Below are 24,289 nucleotides of genomic sequence, written 5' to 3'. Positions count from 1 at the left end.
CCCTGACCATTCATTGTTGCTGAACCAGCTGTGGGTCCCCAGGGTTGGCTGACAGAGGCTGGGCTCCGGTTCCGTCCCAGGTCCTGGGCTGGTAGTCCTGCACTGCCTTGCTAACTGTTCAGTGCCTTCAAGAAAGTACTTTTTATAATACATTTTTCCAGCTTTTAAGATTGTCCTTAGGTGGTTCATCTGCATTATCTAATAAATGCGTTATGACTGGAAATAGAAATTCCAACATTTACCATTGGCTGTGGATTTTTCTCTTCTCCCAAATGCCAGTTATGTACAGTACTAATTTTAATAATGAGACCTCGCCTGTGCACAGCTAGTGCTGTACAGTGTTCAGAGCACCCTGGTGATCATCCTGCCTGTTAGTTAAAGCATGGGCTTTATCCCTCTTTTACAGGTGGGGAAACAGGGGCAAAATAGGGAGGGAGGTAGCAGCCAGCACGGCTGGGTCAGAGGGTGGGAGCACTGGTCTCTTGCTCCCTAGCCCTGGGTTTTCCTGCTCTTCCCCGCACCTTGTTTCCTATTGGATACCTTTATCTGCATAAACAGCACAGGATAGTTGAGTGTTTTCCTCTGATGTCCACTTGCCTCTTCTAGACGTCTTACGTTTTCTTTATTGTAAAACCTTGCTTTGGAGCACATTGTCCTTGGCATATCTTGTTACATACAAGTAGCACCATAGTTTTATGTGACTTTATGTAAATTTCTTATTGTAAGAGAACAATCATGAATTTGTGCATTTGAATGAGCTGATACTTTTATTTTATTGCACAGTTAGTCCAGTTTGACTTAAGCTTTATGGGGAGACTTTAAGTATTAGGAAGTGGCAGGGAAATAAGAACAGTTTACATGTACCCTTGCAAATGTTTTAGGTGTGGCCTGAAGTAACTGATCCTGAGAAGTTTGTGTATGAAGATGTGGCTATTGCTGCATACCTGCTGGTAAGAATGGATATAATCTGAGCTTATCTGGAGTGGGCGCAGGTTGCTATGGGGAGATGCTGCCAGCAGTGAAAGACATTACCAAAGCCATAGCTCACAGTGTTTACAGCTGATTGTAAGGTTGCTTGCACGTGAAATGGTTTCACTTTGTGAGGTACTTTTGCATGAGTGTCAATAGGTGCCGGTAGGTCCGTGATTGGTGGTGACCAGGAGGTGCTGGCTGGCGTGGAGAGGGGCATGTCCCCAGCCCTGGCCTGGGGGCTTCTGGCCCTCTTTCCTTAGTCTGACTTTCTTATCTATAAAGAGTTATCGAAGTAGAATAGGTAATTTTCAGTTTCCTGTGAACTTAAATTCTCTTAGACTGTTTAGAAATAGCATCTTTTTTTGATTATTAAAGTATACAAAACTTAAAGGATGTAGAGAAAGCGTGAAGAAACTAACAATAATCTGTAAAGCTCTTGCCCAGAGATGACCACTTGAACGTGGACTCTGATGGACAGAGAAAGCTGGGATGTCTGTGCAGCATCAGGCCAGAGCACTGGGCTGGCTCCAGCCACCTCAGGGTGTACACCATGTCTGTTCTGCTTACCCGTGCATCACCTGCCTCGAGGCCTTTCCGTCCTACTCAATTTATAACCCCAGGTGGAATTTGTGTCTGAATTATTCTTGAAAAGAGTGAATTACCAGCTAGCTTTGTTTTGTTTTTTCTCTTTTCTAAGATTCTCTGGGAAGAAGAAAGAGCCGAGAGGGGAGTGACTGCCAAGCAGTCCTTTGTTGACTTGGGCTGTGGCAACGGCCTCCTGGTCCACATCCTGAGCAGTGAAGGGGTGAGTGAGGCATGGCTCCACGACCTTTTCTGGTAGCTTTTCCAGCGTTTCTTCAAGTCAGGCATAGGGTTCACCAACACCTTTTCTTTTCTTTCTTTTTTTTTTCTTTTTCTTTTTTTTTTTTTTACTTTTTTTTATTTGAGGAAATTACGGGGGTACAAACCTTTTGGTTACGTGTTATGACTTTGCCACATCCCAACCATGATTTGAGACGTGCCCTTCCTCCCCCCACAACGCTCACCACATCCATAGTTATGAGTATACCCACTCCCAACCTCCCTACCCCCAAAGAATATTACTACTGTGTGAGCACCTTAGTCACCAACATCTTTTCTGCTGGTACAGTCTGGAAACAGAGTCAGCCAGGCTATCAGAGTAGTGACTGATAAGTTTCTGTTAATTTGTTAAAAAGATGGCATGTAAAATGAGGGAAAAAACAGATCCTGAGGACTTCCCAGCGTGGGCCTTTAAGATGACAGGCTATCAATAGCACGTATATTTCTGCTATCAAATTTTTCTTTTAAAAACCCACCATTTCAAGGAACTGGAGGGTGAATAAAGGGTAAGGTGGATTCTGCCCTTGAGAAGCTTCAATTCCAGCTCAGAGGACCAGTCGTGTACACACAGACAGTACTGTGAAGCAACCCAGTACAGGGTTTTGTGGCCATTTTTTGGCTGAAGGATTACTTGAGCCCAGGAGTTTGAGGTTGCTGTGAGCTAAGCTGATGCCACGGCACTCTAGCCCAGGGAACAGAGGAAGACTGTGTCTCAAAAAAAAAAGAAAGAAAGAAAATAAAAGAAAATGCACTTTTCAAAGTGTTTTGTAAAAGAATGAGTTTGTAATCGTAACACCTATAAACATATGGTTAGGGCATGACAGCAGGTGGCGACCTGGAAGCCTGTATGTGGAGACAACTGGGAGGTGTTTTTTGTATCTCTCCTTTTCCCTTGGCTTGGAATAAATAAAGTTGCCCTGTGAGAGGTAAGGAGCTTGGCCAAGGTGCAGGAAGAGCAGAGGTGCTCAGGAATCCGACTCTGAGAGCTGAGTAGGCTCACGTTGTCAGGTGTGTACTCTGGGGCACTGGCCCTGGAAATGTTCCCTGACTAAAGGCCACTGTGGTCACTTGACTCTGTTTCTCTTCTTGAAGACACATGATGACCATTAGCAGAGTACAGGTGCTTATATACCTGGCAAAGGTGTGAGTGTCTATTTCAAATAGCTGAGAAATTGTGCTTGTGGCATGCCCAAATCCTAAGGGTCTCTCGTGCTTTATACTGGCAGCAATGCCTGCAGGGCTCTAATTTGTTCATGCTAATGTATTATTATGTTCGAAACTTAACCTTTGATTTTTAAAATTAATTATTGCAGCATCCAGGCAGAGGGATTGATGTCCGAAGAAGAAAAATCTGGGACATTTATGGATCACAGACTCGGTTAGAGGTACTGTATTTGTTCATGTACTTGATCTAGCATGGCTTAGCCCCTAGTGGCAATTATTTTAATGAATGTACCTCTTTGGATAGGTCAATGAGATATGCTAACCATAAACCTCCATGATAATATAAGTGCTCTGAAATAAGAAAGGAAAAAAACTGTAGACTTCACAGCTTTCTGGTTAAACTGGAGAAAGGATGCTGACCCCCGTCTCCTGCCTTGTGTCTGCCACAGCAGTTTGCATCTCCGTGGGCTGCTCCTGTACTGCCTTAAGGGCACAGCATGTGCCATGTGTTCTTTGTGTCTTCGTTGCTTGTCACACAGTGCCAAGCCTGCAAGGACTCTGCCAGGGTGGGGGTACTGTGGGGACTTCCTAGCCACAAAGGGCAATGGCTGTGTCGGGGCTAGTATAGGAGGTTTGAGAGGCTGAGGGGACTCGGGGAAGGGCACTTGACCCCACCTGGGGGCTCTGAGGCTTCTTGGAGCACCCTTACAGAGCTTTGTCTTCAGGGGTACGTCGGGGGGTAGCCAGGTGCTCAGCTTGGAATGGAGAATGTCACCTGCTGGTTGTCTCACACACAGGAGGTGATGTGTAGGGTGGACCATGTGGTTTCAGGTAATTTCTCTCATATTTTTGGGCCAGTCCTTTTTATTCTTCCTTTTTCTGGGACTTGAATGAGACATTATAATTTTTCTTAATACCCGTCCCCAGAGATAATCACATAAATATGTACACCTTTAAAAAATACATTTGTGGCCATATTGTATGTAGAATTTTGACCCTAGCTTTTGTCCATTTCATATCCATTTTAGGCATTTTCTGAAGTCTTAATTATTTGTAAGCATTTTTTAAAAATGGTTGAATTACATCCCGTTGAATTGTATGTAACAACAATGTAAACAAGTTCAGTTGACCCTCAAAGAATACAGGTTTGAACTGCATGGGTGCACTTACACACAGATTTTTTTCAATAAATATGTTGGATGTTTGCAACAATTTGAAAAAACTTGCAAACCATGTAGCCTAGAAATACTGAAAAAATTAAGAAAGAGGTATGTTATGAATGCATAAAATATATGTAGATACTAGTTTATTTTATAATTTACTACCATAAAATATATACAAATCTATAAAAAGTTAAAATTTATCAAAATATAATTTACACACAGACCATACATGGTACTATTTGCATTTGAGAGAAATGTAAACAAATGTAAAGATGCAGTATTAAATCATAATTGCATAAAATTATCACATACAGTACTACTGTAGTAATTTCATAGCCACCTGTTGCATTGCGGTGAACTGAAGTGTTATATCTCCTTAAAACACCATGTGATGTACTCATCTCTGAGCAGTTCACCTTTCCAGCAAATTGTGTATAGAAGTAAAAAGTGATCTTATGTGGTTCTTGTGCAATTTTCAACATGTTCAGTGCAATATTGTAAACCTTGAATAACACACTGGGACCTATCCGAAGTGCCACTAGTGATGCTGGAAGTGTTCCCAGGAATCAGAAAAAAGCCATGCATGACGTTATAAGAAAAAGTTGAATTGCTTGTTATATACTCTAGATGGAGGTCTGCAGCTGCGGCTGCCACCATTTCCAGATAAATGAATCCAGTGTAAGGACCACCCTAAAAAAAGAAAAGGAAATTTATGAAGCCATTGTTGTAGCTATGCCAGCAGGTACAGAAACCTTGCACTTTTTGCAAAATACTGTTTTATTGCTTATTGAAAATGCAACTCTTACGTGGGTGCAAGATTGTTACAAGAAAGCCATACTTACAGACTCTAATATGATTTGAGAAAAAGCGAAGTCACTGTATGACAACTTAAAGCAAAGGGAAAGTGAAGGATCTAAAGCTGGAGAATTTAATGCCAGCAACGGATGGTTTGATCATTTTAGAAAGAGATTTGGCTTAAAAAATAACAGGAAGAAGCAGCTTATGCTGGCCAGGAGGCAGCGGACTAGTTGCCAGATGCCATTGACATCATAGAAAAGAAAGGATATCTACCTGGATGGGCAGATGAAAGAGCCTGTTTAGGACCAGGATTTAAGCAGGAGGGGATAGGGTCACTTTACTGCTTTGTGCAAATGCGGTGGAATTGATGGTCTGGACAGCCCTCATCTATTAAGCTGCTCACTGTCAAGCCTTGACGGGAGGAGATGAATACCAGCTGCCAGTCTTCTGGTTGTACAGAAAGAAAGCCTGGACGAGAACACCTTTTCTGGGCTGGTTCCATCGGTGCTTTGTCCCTGAAGTCAGAAAGTACCTTCCCAGTTTTGATATCGGACAATGCCCCTGGCCACCCAGAGTTCAACACCAGAGGTGTTGAAGTGGTCTACTTGCCCCCAAACACAGCATCTCTAATTCAGCCTCTAGATCCAGGATCATGGGACCTTTAAGGCTCATTACATGTGATACTCCATGGAAAAGACCGTTAACGCTGTGGACGAGAACCCAAATAGAACGTCATGACAGTGTGGAGGGATTACACTATTGAAGATGCTGTTCTTGTTACAGAAAAAGGCATGAAAGCCCGAAACACTAACTTCCTGCTGGAGAAAACTGTGTCTGGATGTTGTGCATGACTTCACCAGGTTTACAACAGCTAATCAAGGAAATCATGAAAGAGATTGTGGATGTAGCAAAAAAAGTTGGTGAAGGGTTTCAAGATACGGATCTTGAAGAAATTCAAGAGCTAATAGCACACCAGAGGAATGAACAGATGATGATTTGGTGAAGATGAGTGCTTCCAAACAGTGCCAGACGATCAGGAAGAAGACGTAGAAGGGGCAGTGCCAGAAAACAAACTGACATTAGACAATCTGGCAGAAGCATTCACATTATCCAAGACTGCTTTTGACTTTTTTGCAACTTAGACCTTTCTACTAAAGCAAACGGTGGAAGGAGAATTGGTACCACATAGAAACATTTTTAGAGAAATGAAAAAGCAAAAAAGTCAGGCAGAAATTACAGTGTATTTCCATAAAGCTACACTAAGTGGACCTCTTCCACGCACCTCCTCCTCGTCTTCTGCCACCCCTGAGGTAGCAAGACCAAACCCTCTTCCTCAGCCTACTCAGTGAGGATGATGACGATGAAGACCTTTATGATGATCCACTTCCACTTAATGGATAGTAAATATATTTTCAGTTTCTTATGATTTTCATTTTTTGTTTTCTTTGTTTTTAGAAACAAGATCTTGCTTTGTCACCCAGGTTGGGGAGGAGTGGCTCAATCATAGCTCACTCCAACCTCAAGTTCCTGGGCTTAATTGATCCTTCTACCTCAGCTTCATGAGTAGCTGAGACTATAGGTGCGCATCACTACACCCAGCTAATTTTTCTGTTTTGTAAAGACAGGGTCTCACTATGTTGCTCAGGCTGGTCTCAAACTCCTGACCTCAAGCAATCCTCCTGCTTTGGCCTCCCAAAGTGTTAGGAGTACAGGCACGAGCCACAGTGCCTGACCCTTTATGAGTTTCTTAATTTTTTTTTCCTCTTGCTTACTTTATTATAAGAATATAGTATATAATACATATACAAAATATGTGTTCATCGATACTTTATGTTATTGGTAAGGCTCTGGTTAACAGTAGGCTATTAGTAGTTAAGTTTTGGGGAGTCAAAAGTTATATGAGGATTCTTGACTGTGCAGAGGGGCAGTACCCCAACCCCACCGTTGGTCCAGGGTCAACTGTATGATAATAAAGGCCAGAAGGCACTGGTGCTATATGCTGATGCCGGCATGAGGACATTGTGTGCACTGCTCACAGCAGCCCCAGGAGGTCGATTCTCTCATCCCCACATTACAGGTGAGAAAGCCAAGCTGCACTTGGAAAGGTTAGGTCATTCATGTAGACAGCAAGTGGTGAAAAGTGTAATTATTTACTCAGCTCTTCTGTTCATGTTACAAATTATAGTCCATAATTTTTTTTTTTTTTTTTTTGAGACAGAGTCTCACTTCTGTTGCCCGGGCTAGAGTGCTGTGGCATCAGCCCAGCTCACAGCAACCTCAAACTCCCGGGCTCAAGTATCCTTCTGCCTTAGCCTCCTGGGTAGCTGGGACTTCAGGCATGCGCCATCATGCCCAGCTGATTTTTTTCTAAATATTTTCCGATGTCTGGCTAATTTCTTTGTATTTTTAGTAGAGATGGGGTCTCGCTCTTGCTCAGGCTGGTCTTAAACTCCTGACCTCGAGCAATCCTCCCGCCTCGGCCTCCCAGAGTGCTAGGATTACAGGCATGAGCCACTGTGCCCGGCCTATAAAAAAAAAAAAATTTTCATAAGCTGGACTTTAAAAGGTTTTTGATACATATTGCCATAATGCTTTTCAGAAAGGTTCTACTTCAACTATACGTTCACTTCGGGAAGAATTTTGAACACTGTAAGGGAAGTAGCCAATAAAACAGAACAAAAGAGATATATGTATTAATATCAAATATTTGATATTAATATATCAAATTATATACCTGCTACCTGTCAGGCACTCCAAGGTGGTCATGATTCAGCAGGGACAAAGAGTTCCTGCCTTTGTGGTGGAGGGAGGTGGGGGGAGGGGCACACACCCCACAAATGCACCCTGTGGGTGTTGGAGAATGCTGAGCAGACAAGCGAGCAGGTGGGGTGACCTGGGACAGCCTCGCCTGTGGAGGAACAGGAAGTGGGGTAGGGTGGGTTCAGGCTGCAGAGCCCAGGTGCCTGTGGGGTTGGAGCTGTCTGGGAACCTGGGTGGGAGAGCCACATGCCCTCGGGGTTGCCGTGATCATGTCAGTTAGACCTTGGTCGGGAATAGGTCGCTTTTCCTGGCACTGGGGATAGACAGAAATGGCTCTGTAAAGGGAAAGACATAATGGTCACCTTGGCAGGAGCATTCCTGGGACTCCTTGCAGCGTTGTGGGCTCTGGATATCTGGCATTGCATGGTGCCATGGGCATGGTCTCACCCTGCTGGCAGGTGCTGTGGCGTCGCCTCGTCTGTTGGGTGGTGCCGTAGGCGTGACTTGCCCCTGCTGGGGTGCTGTGGGCATGGCTTTCTTCCTGCCATGCAACTCTGCCCCTTCCCAGCTGCTCAGATGGCCTCAGGACCTTTGCCCACATGGTTAAATGCAGGACTGCGACTAGTTCATAGATTCTCATCTGCCAGAGGGAAGAAGATTGATCTGAGAAATGAAAAAACATTTACTTTTCATTGTGGAGACCCTCAGGAATACGCAAAGTGGAGCGTGCATAATGGACCCGTATGGTCGTCAGCCTGCTATCACGGTTCTTCTTTTCTCTGACCACCCTCATCCCAAACATTAGCACTAACAGCTGTCTGAAACAAATCTCAGGTATATTGTTTCATAGAAATAGAAGTAAAATACTAAATAGAAAATAAAATATTTGAGACTTTTTATATTTTCAGTTGGCCTCACCACCTGTTAAAGTTGGGAATAATATTGAAAAAAAAAAAAAAGGATTGGCGGAAGGGAAGCTTGCTGTAGCTTCCTGACATCTCTATTTGCTTATTTTTTGTTATATATTTGTGCTTTGTTTTATTCCACTGGGATTTGTGATTGCTTATGCATTCATAAATTATAGTAAATTTAAAATGTTTTTAAAATCTCAGGTTTTGGGAATATTGGTAAACTAGCAGGTGTACTAAGGGGAGGCTCTGCAGATACGCGTGCAGACCATAGGTTCTTACACACTTAACACAGTTGGGCTCCAAGTTAATGATCAAAACAAAAGGAGTAGTCATGTGGTTGATTTCAGAATTTCCTGTGTCCCCAGGTGAAAAATCAAAATAATTTCTTTGGGTAAGAAATTCAAACAGCAATTGAACAGGCCCTCCGTTTAAGTAGTGGCCCTAGGCAAAAGAGCTGGCTGGTATGTATGAGGTGCCCTTGGAGAATGGATAGAAAGTTCTAGTTCTTTATTTGAGATTCCCTAGCAACCTGCCTTGAACTTTTGTGTGGGGTGGTCCTGGGGAAACCCTACCCCAGCCACTTAGTCCCTGCTAATGAGAGTTCTGTATTCTAATCACTCACGTAGTTTCTTTTTTCTCATTATCTCTGAACCTTCACTCTTAGTGCTAGAAGAGTCATGCTTATTCTAGTGTTAAATACAAGGGATAGAAGCTGACTCTTTTTTTACGCTTTCTGCCCCAGAGGAAATGGCCAAAATTAGTGTTTTGTTGGCAAGTACACAGTGTTTGTATATTTCTCAGTAAATGATTTTGCCCCAGCTGTAGTTGAGTGATTTCCATGAACAGGTACAATCTAGGAATTCAAAGGCCAAGCATGGGATATAGCTTTTTTCTTTCTTTCAGAAACCTGATTTGATGATAAGCAAGAGAGTATTAAATAAAAACACTTGTTTATAACAACAGCGTTGTGGTGATCACAAATTATCTTAATTTTATGTCTTAATTCCTATATATGAAATAGGAATATTGCAATTTGCTATGTTCAGAATGCCAATTGAGACTTTATAGAACAGGTGGGGCTTTGTTTTGTCCTATTGGTAAGATAACTATAAATGTGATTGTGGAATTACTAAGTGTAGATTACTTTTTAATTAATTCAAGCCATTTAAAGAGACAGGTGGGCAAACTTATATCGAGACTGAGTGGGAATAAGGAATAATTATTACCAAAGGTTTGATTTTCCTGCTTGTAAATTACACATATATTCATGAATAATATTTTTAGTATTTTAATGTCTATGTAAATAGCACATATGCTTATTGAAGAATCAGAAAGATTATAGAATTTGAGTTCTTTATTTTTTATATATCGTATCTGCAGAAGACTCTTATAGCTTTGTTGGTTGTTATAAGGAATGGCCTTATAATGTGAATGTTGTCATAGTCTCTTCTCCTGTTTGCTCCGATATCATGGAATAAAGTTCTATTTACTTCTCTTGGGGATTCATTCTACAATTTTAAGAAGATTTTGAATGGTTGTATAATCTCTTTTCTTTTTCTAGTTTTTACTGAGATTCACTATTGGGACTGTTGATTTTAATAATTAATGGTGGCTTGCTAATTATTGGAAAGGACAGGGTGTTTTTTAATTTATTTTCCTTTTTTTCATGTGTCCAAGGCATGAACCTGGCATGGGCCTAGACCAAAAGCCAATCTGGGATAAATGGAGAATGGATAGAAGGTTCTAGTTCTTTATTTGAGTTTCCCTAGCAACCTGCCTCGAACTTTTCTGTGGGGTCGTTCTGGGGAAACCCACAGGGGATTGCTTTGAAAGGCCTTTATTTAAAGTTCTTAAATCATAAAAGCAAGCTGTTCCTAACTTAACTACATAAATTGTCAGAATGGTTAAATTGCATATTCAGTGGGTTTTTAATCACTTTCTGATAGTTTACAAAAAGTTAATAGCATAATGGCACAGAAATATGCATACTTGCATGTGTAAATTTATCCTACATTATATCTTTTCGTAGATAGACTTCCATATGTAGCTTGCCAGACCTGTGAGGCTGTACCAGGGCATTGTACCCTTAAATCAGTTTCAGATCTGGGTGCTTTTCACTTACCCTCCCTTCATGCCATCTCTTGCTCCCATATTCTGCCAAAGGTAAAATAGTTCACATGTCCCATCTCTTTTATAGCTCCTTTTTATACTTATGTAAAAATTACGTCTAATTATCAAAAGGAGATTAGCACCCAGAAAAGTACTGTTAGTTTCTCCAGTGATTTCCCTAAAAGTTGCCAGTGTTCCGCGCCCTCCAGGACAGACGTGGGGCAGGTACGTTCACTTCCTCATTCCTGGTGACTTTGGCAGGCCCAGAAGGGCTGAGGCCATGAGGCAGGTGAACTGCAGGTCTGCAGGGTTATAAGCCTTTGCTCTCCTGCTGTGCGCTGCTGAGCCAAAGGTCTGCATTGATTTGCTAAATATCTGATCTTGTTTTTGTAGGAAGGTGCAATCACACCGAATGATAAGACCCTTTTCCCTGAAGTTGATTGGTTAATCGGTAACCATTCTGATGAACTCACACCATGGATACCTGTCATTGCAGCCAGGTGAGTAAGCAGAGAAATTGCATGTGAATGGCTGTCCAAGAATGTGTGTTGTCCAAGATGGTAGCATGTGTGGCTGTTAAGTACTCGAAGTGGAGCTAGTTCAAAGTTTTGAAATGATAATATATTGAGTTAATTTAAAATAAATTCTACCAGTTTTACTTTTTAAAATATAGCTACTATAAAATATAAGATTGTATATGTGGTTCACATTATATTTCTATTGGCCAGTACTGATTGAAGCTATGATTACTTCTGCAGTATTTACAGCCAGTGTCAAAAGATGTGTCCTTTTTGGAGTTTTTTTCTGATAACAGAATTTGTCTTGAAAGGAAAAATCTGTCAATAGATAGACACTTTGCAGCAGCAGTTGTCTCTCCAAAGTGGGACCCCCTGGTGTTCGCAGAGACGGCCTTTCCTCGGAGCTGGAGACGCCCTCCCGAGGCAGGCTGTGCTGCTCCTGAGTGTTGCGTTGCCGGGTCTCCTTTGCCAGGCTCTTTGGAACTGTTTTGGTTCTCAAGGAATCTGTAACTTAATCTTTGTTACTCTACTTCTGAAATTTCTTACTCATAGCTGAAATCTCAAAGTACTTCAGAAGGTTTTAAATTTAAATTATGGTTGACAATAACTGTGATGGAAAATTATTTTTTATAAAAGTGATTACGTTCATATTTTTTGAAAAGATATACAGTGCTGCATTATTTCTAGAAATGAAGTTGGGGAAAGCTATAATTAATTTTTTAATATAAAAAACAATATTAGCCAGAAACAGATCTATATTTTACCCTGACACTCTATTACCACCTGGCTTTCTGCTGCATTTTCTTTAATGGATCTATTCACAAGTTTTGGTTTCTGTGGTGGTTTATTGTTTTTGAAGGTCTTCCTATGGTTGCCACTTCTTTGTCCTCCCTTGCTGCTTCTTTGACTTCATTGGAAAATACCGCCGGAGGCAGAGCAAGAAGACTCAGTACCGAGAATACCTCGATTTCGTCAAAGAAGTGGGATTTACCTGTGGATTTCATGTAGAAGAAGACTGCCTTAGAATTCCTTCAACCAAAAGAGTACGTCCTCCTGGTGTGTTAGTGTTTGGGTGGAAAGCTTAGGGCCACATCACAGAACTGTAAACCACAGCATGATGTTCAAAATGTACAAACATCCTGGAAGGTGCTTGTGCTGATTTTGGTGTTTCGGTCATTGACGGGGCTCAGAGGCTCATTCTGTCTGGAGAGTCCTTCCTTCAAAGGCTTCCTGCCCCCACCCCTGGTGGGTGGTGCCTCTGTGGGAGCCCAGGTCATCATCTTCTCTGCAGGACACTGAGTGGCCCAGGGCCCTTCTTTCCCAGCAGTCCTCCACTTGATTTGGCAGTGATTTCCAGCCCAGAGTTCCTGGCTCTGAACGCTATGGGAAGTTCCCATCTCTTGGAGTTCTGAATGATTGGCTGAAATTGGAGTTTGTTTCAGAAGTTCAAAATGATTTCAAATTTCTCGTTAAAAGCCTCGCTAACTCACATTTACCTGAAATGTCATTTGGGCAGAAATTGGCACCTGCGCTGTCTGTGAGACAGCATGGGTGTGTCCTGACCTTCAGGTGGACGGGGCAGACTGGCCATTCTGGGGTGTGACGCTTTGGAAGTGTCTTGGGAAGTATTTACAGCAGTTTATGTTGATCTTTGGTACCTTTATTTTATAAGACCCCGTGGCTGTCAGGTGTGTGCTTTTTAAAAAATAAGCCTGTCATACCCAAGTCACAGAGCTTGATTGCTTGCCTCAGTGGGAGGATCGGGACAGATTGGAGCTTGGCTGTCGGCCTGCCGCTCTGCAGCCGTGCACTCTCGGGCAAGCTGTGGGCCTCTCCAGTCCTGCTCCTCTCCTGTGAAATGGGGAGAAGGCTGCCTGGGACTGTGTTGAGGACGAGACGGGTAATGTCTTCAGAGCCTGTGGCAGTGCCGGCGTGCTATGGGCGCTTGCTGGCTGGCAGTGCCCATGAGCCGGAGGAGCAGCGTCAGCTGGTGGCACGAGCCTCATTGCCACTGATGCTGTTGCTGCTGCTACTGTGGACGGTTCCTTTAGGACTTGTCTCCACAGCTGTCATGTCATCCACTTAAATTCCTCTATTTTGGCAAGTCTTAGTCTTCTGAGATTAGAATTGATTTTTGGAAACCACTCTTCAGCAGTTTGGATCATCTCCATAGGTCAGAGGGTCCCACAGTTCTGATTTTTGCATTTGTTGTTCATTAGTAGTAGTTGGAGACCAGGGGCTGTCACTTAGTCTTGCTGAGCCTCAGTTTTCTTATAGCCAGATGGTTTTGGGATCACTTGCAAGAGTGGGTGTGAATGTGTTTTCTAGCTTCTAACGCAGTCTACACGCAGCAGCTACCCAGTGGGGACCAGGTGTCTGACAGGCACTGGGGAGTTAAGGTCACACAGCAGGTGGCAGAGCTGAGTAACGAGGTGTGGTTTTGATGTGATTAGGTCGGCTTCTTCATCACTGTAGCTGGCTTTGTAGTTAATGCCCAGAAAGGAAGTCCAGCAATGAGGCACCCCACGACAGCACTGTTGGCTAGACTTTGCTCTCCAGAGGGGAGTGTTTGAACGATGGCCTTTGTTTGGATTTACCAAGAAGGAAGGAAATTAGTACAAGTTGAACATCTGCACGGTACCAAGCGCTCTCCTCTGAATACACTTACTCTGGCAAGGTTGATACAAAGCCTCATACAGTCCCCTTGAGAACTCCTCAGTGTTAATATCTGCGTGTGCTCCCGGGGTGAGTATGTGATGGGATGAGTGAAGCCTTTGGAATGGAGTGGCTGCCAGGCTCCATGAACTCGGACTCTGAACTTTTTCCTTAGGTCTCCATGAAGGTCTGAGTGATGAGAGTTTTCATGGGCTCTGTTAGTTTTCTATTTTTAAGTGATTTATATTGGCACTAGTTTTTAGAATAAGGATTATTCATGATAGGTGTCTAAAATTTTTATGAACAAGAAAATTGCATGGAGAAGGCTGAAGTGTTATCTGAGCCTGCTGAAGTACTTAACTTGGCTATTTTCAAGTGCAGGTCTGTCTCGTTGGGAAATCGAGAACATACCCGCCCACTGAAGAGGCTTTGATTGATGCACAGAGGACTCAGTACATCACCAGCAGGTGGGGCTGCCCTGTGCGCCTGCCTGGCCGGAAGCCTTCTGCCTCTCCACCCCAGGTTGCTGCTGGCTGTGTTGGTCACCGCGATGGTCACAGAGCCCTGGAAGCCAGAGCTGAGCAAGTCCCTGAGGCCAGGCCTGCTCAGCGTGCAGCAGGGGCCCAGGTGGAAGGACCCTGGCTGCCTGGATTTCACCCCAGAGAAAAAATTGAGTGCGTGAGGAATTGTGCCACCCTACCCCGAGATTTTATTGACCAAGTGGTTTTGCAAGTGGCAAATTTGTTGTTAGGTGGAAAGCAATTAAACCCAAGAAGTTCTCAAAATGGGAGTTTGAAGACCTGGAATGGAGGAGGTAAGCCGACCACCACCCCCAGGGCCGGCACGTGCACTGGGTTTCAGGCAGTGATTCCCTTCTCTGTAGCCAGCACGCAGGTGTATAGGCCAGTGATTAAATGTACTTCAAAAAAGACATGGATGTTGAATAGGCTATTTTCAAGTGTATTTAAAATTTTCCTAATAAAGGACTTCGAATACCTCAGGGGAGGAAGGCTGAGGGCAGGGAGTGGCAAAGTTTGGACCCTTAATTAACCTTTACAAAAACATACAGATTCAGAGACTAGAGCTACTCAATTTCACTCTGTACATGTTATCCAAACAGAAAACAGGTTACCGAATGCCAGAAAAGGCTCTATCCCCTTAAATGTATGGTAATAATTACAGATGTTATGATTTGATAAATTAATTCTCTTTGAAATCCCCAAAATACAAGAATCAGTCATGATAAAAGGGAGAAAATTGGATCTGATTGTTCTCGTGGGATGAGTAACACGCTGAAATTAGTGGCATTCAGGGGGCTGCTCTCTGAGGAGGAAGTTGGTGACTAGGATGTGGCTTGGCCGCCAGAGGGCAGAGCGGGCTGCGTGTGCTGGGGCTGGAGTGGGGCCGCCTCTGCCGCAGCTCCGGGTTATGAGAGGGGAGCTGGAGCCCCACCCCTGCCGGCTCTCGTCCTGCTGGTCGATGGCACCGGCACCTGCCGGCTGCCCCTAGGGGCAGATCCGGGAGGAGGCAGGGACCCTTTCTGTCCGAGCCCTGTCTTCCTCATCTGTGTTTCCTTCGTCATTTCACCCCTCATCTCATGTACATGTGACATGGCAGGACCATGGTGCACGTCCCCCCTTCAGAAATAATGCAGAGCTGATGGTGTCTGTTGAGTAGGGCTCTCCAGAGACCCGGTGCCATTCATTGGCCAGAGTGGCCTGGGTCAGGGGTCTCTGGGTTGGCCCCGCTGACTAGGTGCACCTCACTGTGATGACCAGAGCTCGAAGTAAGGCACACTGGAGGTGGGGCCTCTTGGTGGGGCTGGTGGAGTGTGGAGCCCACCACAGGGCACCTGCAGGATGTTAGAGTGGATCTGAGAGTTCCCAAGTGCAGGGAACAGCGAGCAGTGAAAATTCCTGAGTGCGATCTGACCTTTAAATTCCCAGGAAATGATGTGACCGCAGGAGATGCTGGCCTGTGCCTGGGATGGAAAGCCTTTCAGTGAGCAAAGAATGGAACCTTTCTTTCTCCCTCCCTTAGAGAGCAGAGATGGCTCTGAGTGACAGAGACAGGCTCAGTCCTGCCTGCCTGTTGGGAACACCTGGGGTACCAGGGACACCTCCAGATTGGTATCTGTAGGTCTGGGGCATGCTGGAGGCTCCCCAGGAACCCCCAGGTGTGAGAAGCTGCCTAGCAGGTGTGGAGGTGTGCCCTGGTCTCCCAGCCCACAGCCTCCCCTTCAGGTGGCCTGCAGGTCCTTGGGTCTCCCCCGCCCAGCCGGCCCCGAGGCAGGGCCCCCTGCACTTCTGAGCCCTAAGGGTCATGTGTGGGTCTGTCCTCAGGACCTAACCAGTCTCAGCGAGGACATCCACCCTCCGTAGGACACTGCAGAGAGAGATGCGGGAAGATCCCTGCCCTCGAGCAGCTTCAGGCAGCTGACGGGCAGAACACGCTGAGCTGCCCGGAGCGCCCCTGGCTGTGGGTGTGTGAGATCAGTGTCATGCAGGTGGCATTGGGCCGAGCCCGCCAGAGGACTGGGGGCTGACTGGGACAACATTCAGTTTTTCTTCCAACATCCCGACTCCTCTCAGAATGGATTTGAGGCAGCTCTGAGAGGTGGGCCTTGAGAGTAGGCCGGGCTTTGATGGAGTCTCCAGGCAGCGCCGCCTGTGTGTGTCTGACTAACCGACCTGCAGGGAGGGCGCAGGTAAGGCGTGGTGTGCAGTGCCCAGCTGGCAGGAAGTTCTTGGCAAATACACACGGGAAAACCAATTTTCATTTCATATTTATGATTTTTTGTTAATAAGCTGACTTCCTTGTCACCAGGTTTTCTGATAGAGTGGAGCATTTTGAAATGCATGCAGGCTGTCAGAGTAGAAATTCTAAGTGGAAAAGAGACCACTGTAATGTCTGTGCTATTTTTTTGTTTCTTAAACTCCTAACCTTCTACTTGCTGCTGCCTATCCTACCTGGAGCCAGTAGCCGCTGGTGTGGGTGTGAGAGCTCGGACTCCAGGCTGGGCGGCCCTCCCCTCCCCTCCTTAGTCTGAGGGACCTTGCCTGCAAGCAGCCATCCCCCATGTGGGTCACCAGGGAGAACGGACCTGGGCGGTGACGACCCCAAACTGGCAGCGTCGCTGCGTCCCAGGCCTGGGAGCCGTGGTCCTGCTCTGGGTCGGGTGGTGCCGCTGCCCTCTCAGGTGGCTGCGGTGAGGAGGGGGTGAAGTCAGTGAGATTCGTACGGCCCTTCCTGCTGAAGTGCACGAGGGATTTGAGCTTGTAGAACCAGAATTGACTTCCAGACTCTCGATCCAACAGTTTCTGCCTGTTTAACTGGTTTGTAACATTTTGTTGTTGTTTTGGGGAAAACCCGGTTTTTCAACAGAGAGCCTCTCCTTGGCAGAAGTAGCCAGTGAGCTGGACAAGGAGACCCTGCGGAGGCTGAAGCGGGAGTGCGGAGGCCTGCAGACGCTGCTGAGAAACAGCCACCAAGTTTTCGAAGGTACAGGACTCTTGTGGGGACAGTGTCCTCTCAGAAACCCTGCGCCACGCTCTTTCCTTCCTTCCTCCCCTTTTTCAGTTAAGTAAGCATTTTGCTGTAGAGTAATCGAGCACACGGAAGGACTGACAGGTGGTGCAGAGTTCCCCGTGCTCCCCAGATCCACATGGGCAGCATCTGACCTTGGGTGAGACGTCACTCACCCCTTCCCTCTTGGATTCTCTCCACCTCTTGCCCAGCCCTGCATCCCCCAGGGCCAGCCTCGCCCCCTTGCTCCTCACGCAGGACACAGTGGGTCGGAACCGCCCAGGGGACTTTCCTGGGTGGGGTTTCATGGCTTGCTCTGCTTTTTGTCCTTGGCTGCCTGTGTGCTGCAGCATCTGGAGTTGGGGAGAGCTCCTGCCCTACCCTGCCCTGCCCTGCCCTGCCGTCGCAGGCTGGATTCCTGCCAGCTCCCCACCCTGAGTGCTGGGGGTGCTTCCCGTGGGAAGCTGCACTCTGCTTCCCTCCTGCAGGGGCACCTGTGACCCCAGGACTGCCGCAGGCCCAGCCCTGCTGAAGTTCACGGTCTGAGGAGGGAGAGGGAAACAATAGGTGTTTCCCTAGGTAGCTGAGGTTTAAAAGTTCTGTTTAAAGTTTTCAAGTGTACAGAAAGGTGGCGCGAACAGTACAGGGAACTTCTGAATAGGATCACCAGAAGGCTGAGAATTTGCCGTACTTGCTTCATGCAGCCTTTTTTTTCCTTCATTGAAGTATTTTGACGCGCATCCCAGCTGGCATGCTATTTCACCCAAGTGCTTCCATGCGTGTCTTTAAAAATAACGGGCATAGAACTGGGCATGGTGGTGCACACCTGTAATCCCAGCACTTTGGGAGGCTGAGGTGGGAGGATCGCTTGAGCCCAGGAGTTGGAGGCTGCAGTGAGCTATGACACCACTGCACTCCAGCCTGGGCCACAGAGCGAGACCCTGTCTCAAAAAAAGAAAAAAAATAGTGGTCATGTCTTCTTGCCTCACCACTGTGCCATAAGCACAGTTTTCTGTTCAGGAAGAACAGGTTGCCAGAGGGCACCCAGGAATGCTTTAGTTTTACAAGGACACTTGAGCTGGGACTGGAAGGAAAATGGGAGTCAGTCTTGATGAGAACAGGGAAAAGCATTTTGGACAGGGGAACAGCGTGGGCAAAGAGCCCCAGTTGGGGAGGAGCAGAAGGTGGGGCTTTTGGGGCCTCTGACTAGCAGGAGGGATGACACTGAGTCATGGGGGGAAGGAGCCCCAGTCCAGCTTCCATGTCCCCCGTCTGTGGGGCCCCCTGTGTGCGGGCCCTGAGTCCTTGTCGGCTGCTCGGCTGTCGTGAGCGTTGAGGGCAGGGCTGTGTTCAGTCCCCACATGGTGGCTGGCTCCACGGTTGGTGCTTCGTAAGTAGTTGGTGCCTGTGTCTGCCCTGAAGTGTCGCACGGAGGCCGCTGTGGGCTGGTGCTGTGTACCTCACTCCCGCTGTTCTTTCGGGAGGCAGGTGTGGCGGGTGGGGCAGGTGCTGACAGCAGTGTGGCGGCCTAGCTGGAGCCCAGGCCTTCCCTCAGGCCAGGGTGGTGGTGCTGCCTCCCATCCTGCCTCCACTGCTTCTGTCAGACTGACACCCCCCGCCCCACATTCCTCCCTTGTGGCCAGTGGCTCATGTTCCTCCTGTGCTCTCTTCTCCAGAAGCTTCTACTTGCTCCTGTCCCCCTTGCGCCGTGGGCCCCAATGAGTGCCAGGTCTTGCAAGTTGTAGCCCAGTGTCCCCTCCACGAAACCGCCCAGCCCGCCTCCCCTGGGCCTGAATTTGGCACCTGCTTGCGTCTCAATCTCTGGCCCTCGCTACGTCGCACCCAACCAGACTGTGAGCACCTTGTGTGTGAGGCCACACTCACTCTGCAGTGCCCGCTGCTGCCCGGAGCCCCCTGCTGTGGTGCTCCGCATGTGTCACTGGGTGAGCGGGCGGTGGCCGAGGAGCCAGGGGTGTACGGACCCCATTCCCTTGCCGATCCCAGGCCCCTGAGATGCCATCTGAGGGCAGAGCTCCGTGTGGGTGTGTGGAACGTTCTGGGCTGAGGGATGCCCACTGAGGTCCCTGTCCCCAGGTGCACCAAGCTTGTGAGGGATGCGTCCAGCAGAGCAGGGGAGGTGCCTGGCTGGAGGTCTATGTGGGGAAGGGTGGTTAGGGTTAGGGTTAGCGTTAGGGTGGAGAAGGAAGGAGGCCACAGTGGGCCTCACACTGACAGAGGTACCTTTGCCCACCTGCCTCCCACCTCAGCCCGTAGACCTGCTAAGGGAGTTGGGTGCTGCCAGCTGCTCTTCCCCGTGCCCCCGTGCGTGTGTGAGAGCATGGGTGTGCACGCGCTGTCCTGTGGGTATGTGAGACCAAAGGTCGCAAATTTTCTCACACACACACTGCTTTTGGGTGGCCTGGTTGTCCTTGGGGAGCTAAACTTGGCTTTGACCTAAACTGGCTTCGCTTATCGTGGCTGGAGCCTGCATTTCTGGGGGCCGGGGGAGGGGGCCCAGAAGCAGCTCTGGGGGGAATGCCAGGCATGCGGCGCTGGCTGGGCTCTGGGCTTGGCACTCGAGCCTAGAATCTTCTCTTCCTCTCACAGAGCTTTAGGCGGTTACGATACTTCCTGCAACCCAGAGGGACCTCTCTTCTGTTTTTTCCAACACATTTTTTATTTGATTTCATGAAATAGTATCTTTTTTTCCGTTATAAATATGCATGTATGTTAGTGTGTTTCTGTGCAGTTCACATCAAGGGGCAGAATTATTTTTGGAAACACTTCTGAGTAGGCTCGGAGATTGAGTTTCAAATAAACATTCTCCTCCAGTCATGTAAAAAATATGCACTGGAGCTGGGTGTTATCTCCGTATGAGGTTTTGTTTTGTTTTGTTTTGTTTGTTTTTCAACTAATGTGGTTAAAGAAATGCTGAGAGTGAGGAAATAGAAATGTGTTCGGATGGCTTCAGGTCAGCTAGCGCCGAGCACTTGGTGTACCAGGCACCGTCAGGGGGCTGCCACGCGGCCTCAGTGCGGAAGCATGGATGTGAGGCCTCAGGGCAGGTGTGCAGGTCTTACTTCCACCTGTGTCAGGCCTTCCCACCTTGAACCTGGGGACACAGCCCAGAGAGGTCTGGGAACTTGCCTGGGGTTCCCAGCAGTGGCGAGGCTGTGCTGACACGGCGCTCCTGCTGCTGAGCCTGTGAGCGGCCGAGCACTGTCTGTAGCCTTCAGCCAGTTCCTCAGAACGGTCCAGGGAGGGGAGTGTCTGCTCTCGGAACCCTGGGGGAGCTGGGGCAGACGGTGAGTTCCTGTGCTGAGTGAAAGCCCCGGGAACACACAGCAGGGAGGAAGTTCGGAAACGTAGGAGAGGAGCCTGTGCAGGGCGTGTTTTCTTCCTGTGACTGCATTTTAAAATCAGGAGCACGTTTCCACAGGAGGAGTCTGCTGGTGGCCTGACTTTCGAGCTGCCGGAGCACGTGCCCCTGGAGCACCACCTCCCCTGCGCCTGACACGGGCCTGCCCAGGAGCAGGGGCTCGGTGTCAGGAGGGGTTGGCAGGGAGCTGCTGTGTCCTGGGGGGTAGACCTGGGAGCATGTGCCCGGCCAGCCCTGTGGTCCCCAGTGCTGCCTCAGCGTCATGAGCGCCCATCCCCAGGCCTGAGAAAGTGCTGGATCCACTTCTGGCCCTGCAGTGATGTGGCCGGATGTGGTCTTAATTCCCCAAACCGCCTATGGGGGGTGGGGGGGCAGCTCTGTGGGAGGCTCTTCCTCAGAGTCCCCGTCCTCAGGGTCTCCCTCTAGAGGGTCCCCCATCCTCAGGGTCTCTTTCCCCCAGGGTCCCCCTTCCCCCGGGGTCCCTTCCCCCAGGATTCCCCTCCCCCAGAGTCCCCCATCTTCAGGGTCCCCCATACTCAGGGTCCCCATGCTCAGACTCTCCTGGGAGTGTCAGGGTGCCTGGCTATTTGGGTCGTGCCCCGCTGGTAGTCAGGAGGGGGCTCTGCCCTGAGGCTCCCAAGCACACTTGAGGGGTCTTGGGTCCCCCACGGGCCAGGTGAGTCCTGGAGGTGCTGCCATGGGGACATCTGACAAACGTCCTGGAAGTTGCCAGAACCTGAGAGTTCAGGTTAAGAAACTTGAGTCTGTATGGGAGGTGAGGAGGTCGCACCGGGCTGACCCTGCCTGGTGGACAGTAGGGCTTCGGAGCCCACCCCACCTCAGGAGACGAATCCCCCCACTGCACCCCACGGTGCAGCAAGGGCCTCCTCCCTGAGCTCACCACTCTGGTTTCCAGGGGAAGATATTTTTAAACTCAGTCTGCTGAGGGCAAACAGGCTCATTATTGCCCTAATACAGGGTGATTTGAAAGCAAAATCTAAGCTTTCATTCACACGCTTTCAAGTTCGCACTGGAAGTCAGTAAGCCAGACAGACTCAATAACGTTCCTTTATTTCTCCTCGAGCCTTTCCGTCTCGAGTGGTTTTATAGCTTCCAAGGAAAACCAGGAAGAGTTTGGTTGCTTTGGCCACATGTCCCTGGAGTCATTGGCGTCTCAGAAAGAGAGGACTGAGTGGAGGCGCAGGGCAAATCTCAGCCATTCAGCGGCCGGGTGGGGGCAGCTTGGAGGAGGGCTGGGAGGCCTGGCCCTGCCTGGGCTGCGGGTGGCCCACAGCTGCCCTCCCTGCCCCCAACCCTGCTCTGTGTCCCCCCAGCTTCCCCGCTTGGAGACCAGCCCTGGCTGTGGGGCCCCAGAGGCAATTCCAGACTGGGCATCTGAATCACCACACACAGGAGGACTCCCCATACCCATTGCTGGGGCTCCTGGTCCCCAACCCCCCATTTCCATTGGGTGGGGGGGGCTCTGACTGTGGAGACACCAGGTAGTAGAAGCTGCCCCGCACCCAGCACCCTCCTGCGCCTCCTGCCACACCCATTTCTGGCGGGTGCTGCTGAGATGTGCCATGGCACAGATGTTCTCCTGTTCACCCAAACCAGGGACAGCAGTTGTGGTTCTTTCCTCTGGTCTACCCTTCAGCCACTAAAGTGATCCTTCTAAAATGATAACCCCGCAGCCTCTGCGGGCTCACCCAGAGGATGGTGCCCCATGAGTTACTGTGTGACCCCGCCTTGTCCTCAGCCCTCCCTCCGCCCCTCTGCTCTGGCCGGCCGTGATGCAGTCGTCCCCGGTCATGTGGGTTTGCTGCTGCTTCTGCCTGAAACTCTCTTCCCGGGTGTATGTGAGACCGCTCCTCACCTCCTGCAGGTGCCAGCGAGGCCTCTGCGTCCCTGCCTGATGACTTGTCACGTACCTCGGTCTCTGTTCTCTGCTGAATCCCCGACCCTGGATCAGTGCCTCCCCTGGAGTGGGAGCTTGACAAATCCTGGTGAATTAGGGAACTTCCAGGTTAACTTCTTGGCCTGTCTTTTCTCTGTTCCAAACTGCAGTTCTGAATGGGAGAGTTCACATTCGTGATTGGAGGGAAGAGAAACTACAGAAGAAAAAGCAACCAGAAGCAAAACGGAGACTGTTTGCTGAATCTTTCAAAACCCGCCTCTGCTGGTTTTTCACTCACCACCCTGACGGCTGTGCTCTGCCCTCGGACTGCTGCCCGTTTGCCCACGGGCCTGGGGAGCTGCGGCCATCCCAGGCCACCAAGAAGAAAAAGCCGATTCCAGGAGCTGCTTCCCCCCCGAGAGTTGAGGCCTGACTGGTGAGGCCCAGCCTGGAGAGAACATCACCAGCTCATCGACGCCATGCTGTCTGCGCTGCCGTGTCCTCTGCCTCCCTCCACGTTCTTAGAGGATGTGACTATTTCATAAACACAGGGAACCAGAGAAGCCAAAGTCACTCATAACCCTGACTGGGTGCTGCGTTTGTTTTCCGTGCGGTCGCTTTCAAGCGTGCACAGCGTCTGTGCATCAGGGACAGTGCAGATTCTCGTGGGTCTTCTGGTGCGAGCAGCTGGGGGGCCTCTCGAGGCCCTCCCCGGGGCCCTTTCGAGGCCCTCCCTGGGGCCCTGACCACCTGCCACACTTCGCTGTCTCTGCGAGGATGGGGCAGGGAGAAGTGCCGCCTCCTGCCACACCAGGAAGCAGCTGCTCGGGGGCGAGCACCAGATTTGTGTTTTAAAAACACGTGAGGCTTACTATGTCAAGGTTATTTTTAGAATTATAGAGAATAAAACAAAGCAAAACACCCGTAATTTCCTCACCAAGCCCCTCTAAGTGGCATGAAAAAGAATCAGAAATGATGACATCTACGAGGCTCGGAAACCACGGGCATTGCAGGAAGGGAGGCCCTGATTCTCCCTGCTTGTCAGGGAGCCTCTCCCCAGAACTCTTGTGACAGTTCTTTTTATTCCTTCCAGAAAAAAAGATCCTGATGTGTTTCTATTTAAAATTATTTCTGCAGTTTTACACAAAAGCCTGGATGAGATAAAAACTGTTTTGCTCCTTGATTTTCCACAGAGTGTGTCCTGGCGACCTTTCTGTGTGGCTCATCTGCCTTGTTGTTAACAGCCGTGCAGTATTCCGTGGTGTGGGTGTCCTGGGTTTCGTTCACAGGCAGTGAGAATAAACCCATTTCTTTTCTCAAACACGCGGTCAGCTTCCTGCAGCACCTGCGGTGCTTGTCCCTGCCCTCAGGAGTCCCCAGTCAGTCCTGGGGACCCAAGAGGAGGAGTTGGCCAGGTAAGAAAGGGGCTGTGCCTGCCTCTCAAGCCCCTTGTGGTAGGGGTGTCCCCACCCTCCCCACTTGTGCCTGTGACACTGGTGCTCTGCAGCCCGGGGAGGAGTCCTGGTTGGTCTGAGTGGCCGTGGGGATGCCGCTCCCCTCTGGGGACTACTTAGGCC

The 24,289-nt window shown here is 48.5% G+C and overlaps 1 protein-coding gene across 2 annotated transcripts in view; it reads left to right on the top strand.

Annotated features, from left to right (window-relative positions):
- The window catches only part of TRMT44 (tRNA methyltransferase 44 homolog), a 32,223-nt gene extending 8,190 nt beyond the window's left edge, over positions 1–24,033 (top strand). For both annotated transcript variants that reach the window (XM_045528481.1, XM_045528482.1), the window contains 8 exons: positions 882–950; positions 1,670–1,777; positions 3,147–3,218; positions 11,132–11,238; positions 12,116–12,299; positions 14,293–14,725; positions 17,296–17,412; positions 22,883–24,033. In XM_045528481.1, coding sequence (XP_045384437.1) covers positions 882–950; positions 1,670–1,777; positions 3,147–3,218; positions 11,132–11,238; positions 12,116–12,299; positions 14,293–14,725; positions 17,296–17,412; positions 22,883–23,145 — 1,353 coding nt within the window. In that variant the 3' untranslated portion in view covers positions 23,146–24,033. The remainder of the gene's footprint in view (positions 1–881; positions 951–1,669; positions 1,778–3,146; positions 3,219–11,131; positions 11,239–12,115; positions 12,300–14,292; positions 14,726–17,295; positions 17,413–22,882) is intronic.
- Positions 24,034–24,289: the final 256 nt, after the last annotated feature.

This window comes from Lemur catta, chromosome 17, assembly GCF_020740605.2.
Source record: "Lemur catta isolate mLemCat1 chromosome 17, mLemCat1.pri, whole genome shotgun sequence".
Taxonomy (NCBI): domain Eukaryota; kingdom Metazoa; phylum Chordata; class Mammalia; order Primates; family Lemuridae; genus Lemur; species Lemur catta.
The sequence above is the reverse complement of the archived record's forward strand: the minus strand, read 5'-3'. Positions and strand labels throughout refer to the sequence as shown.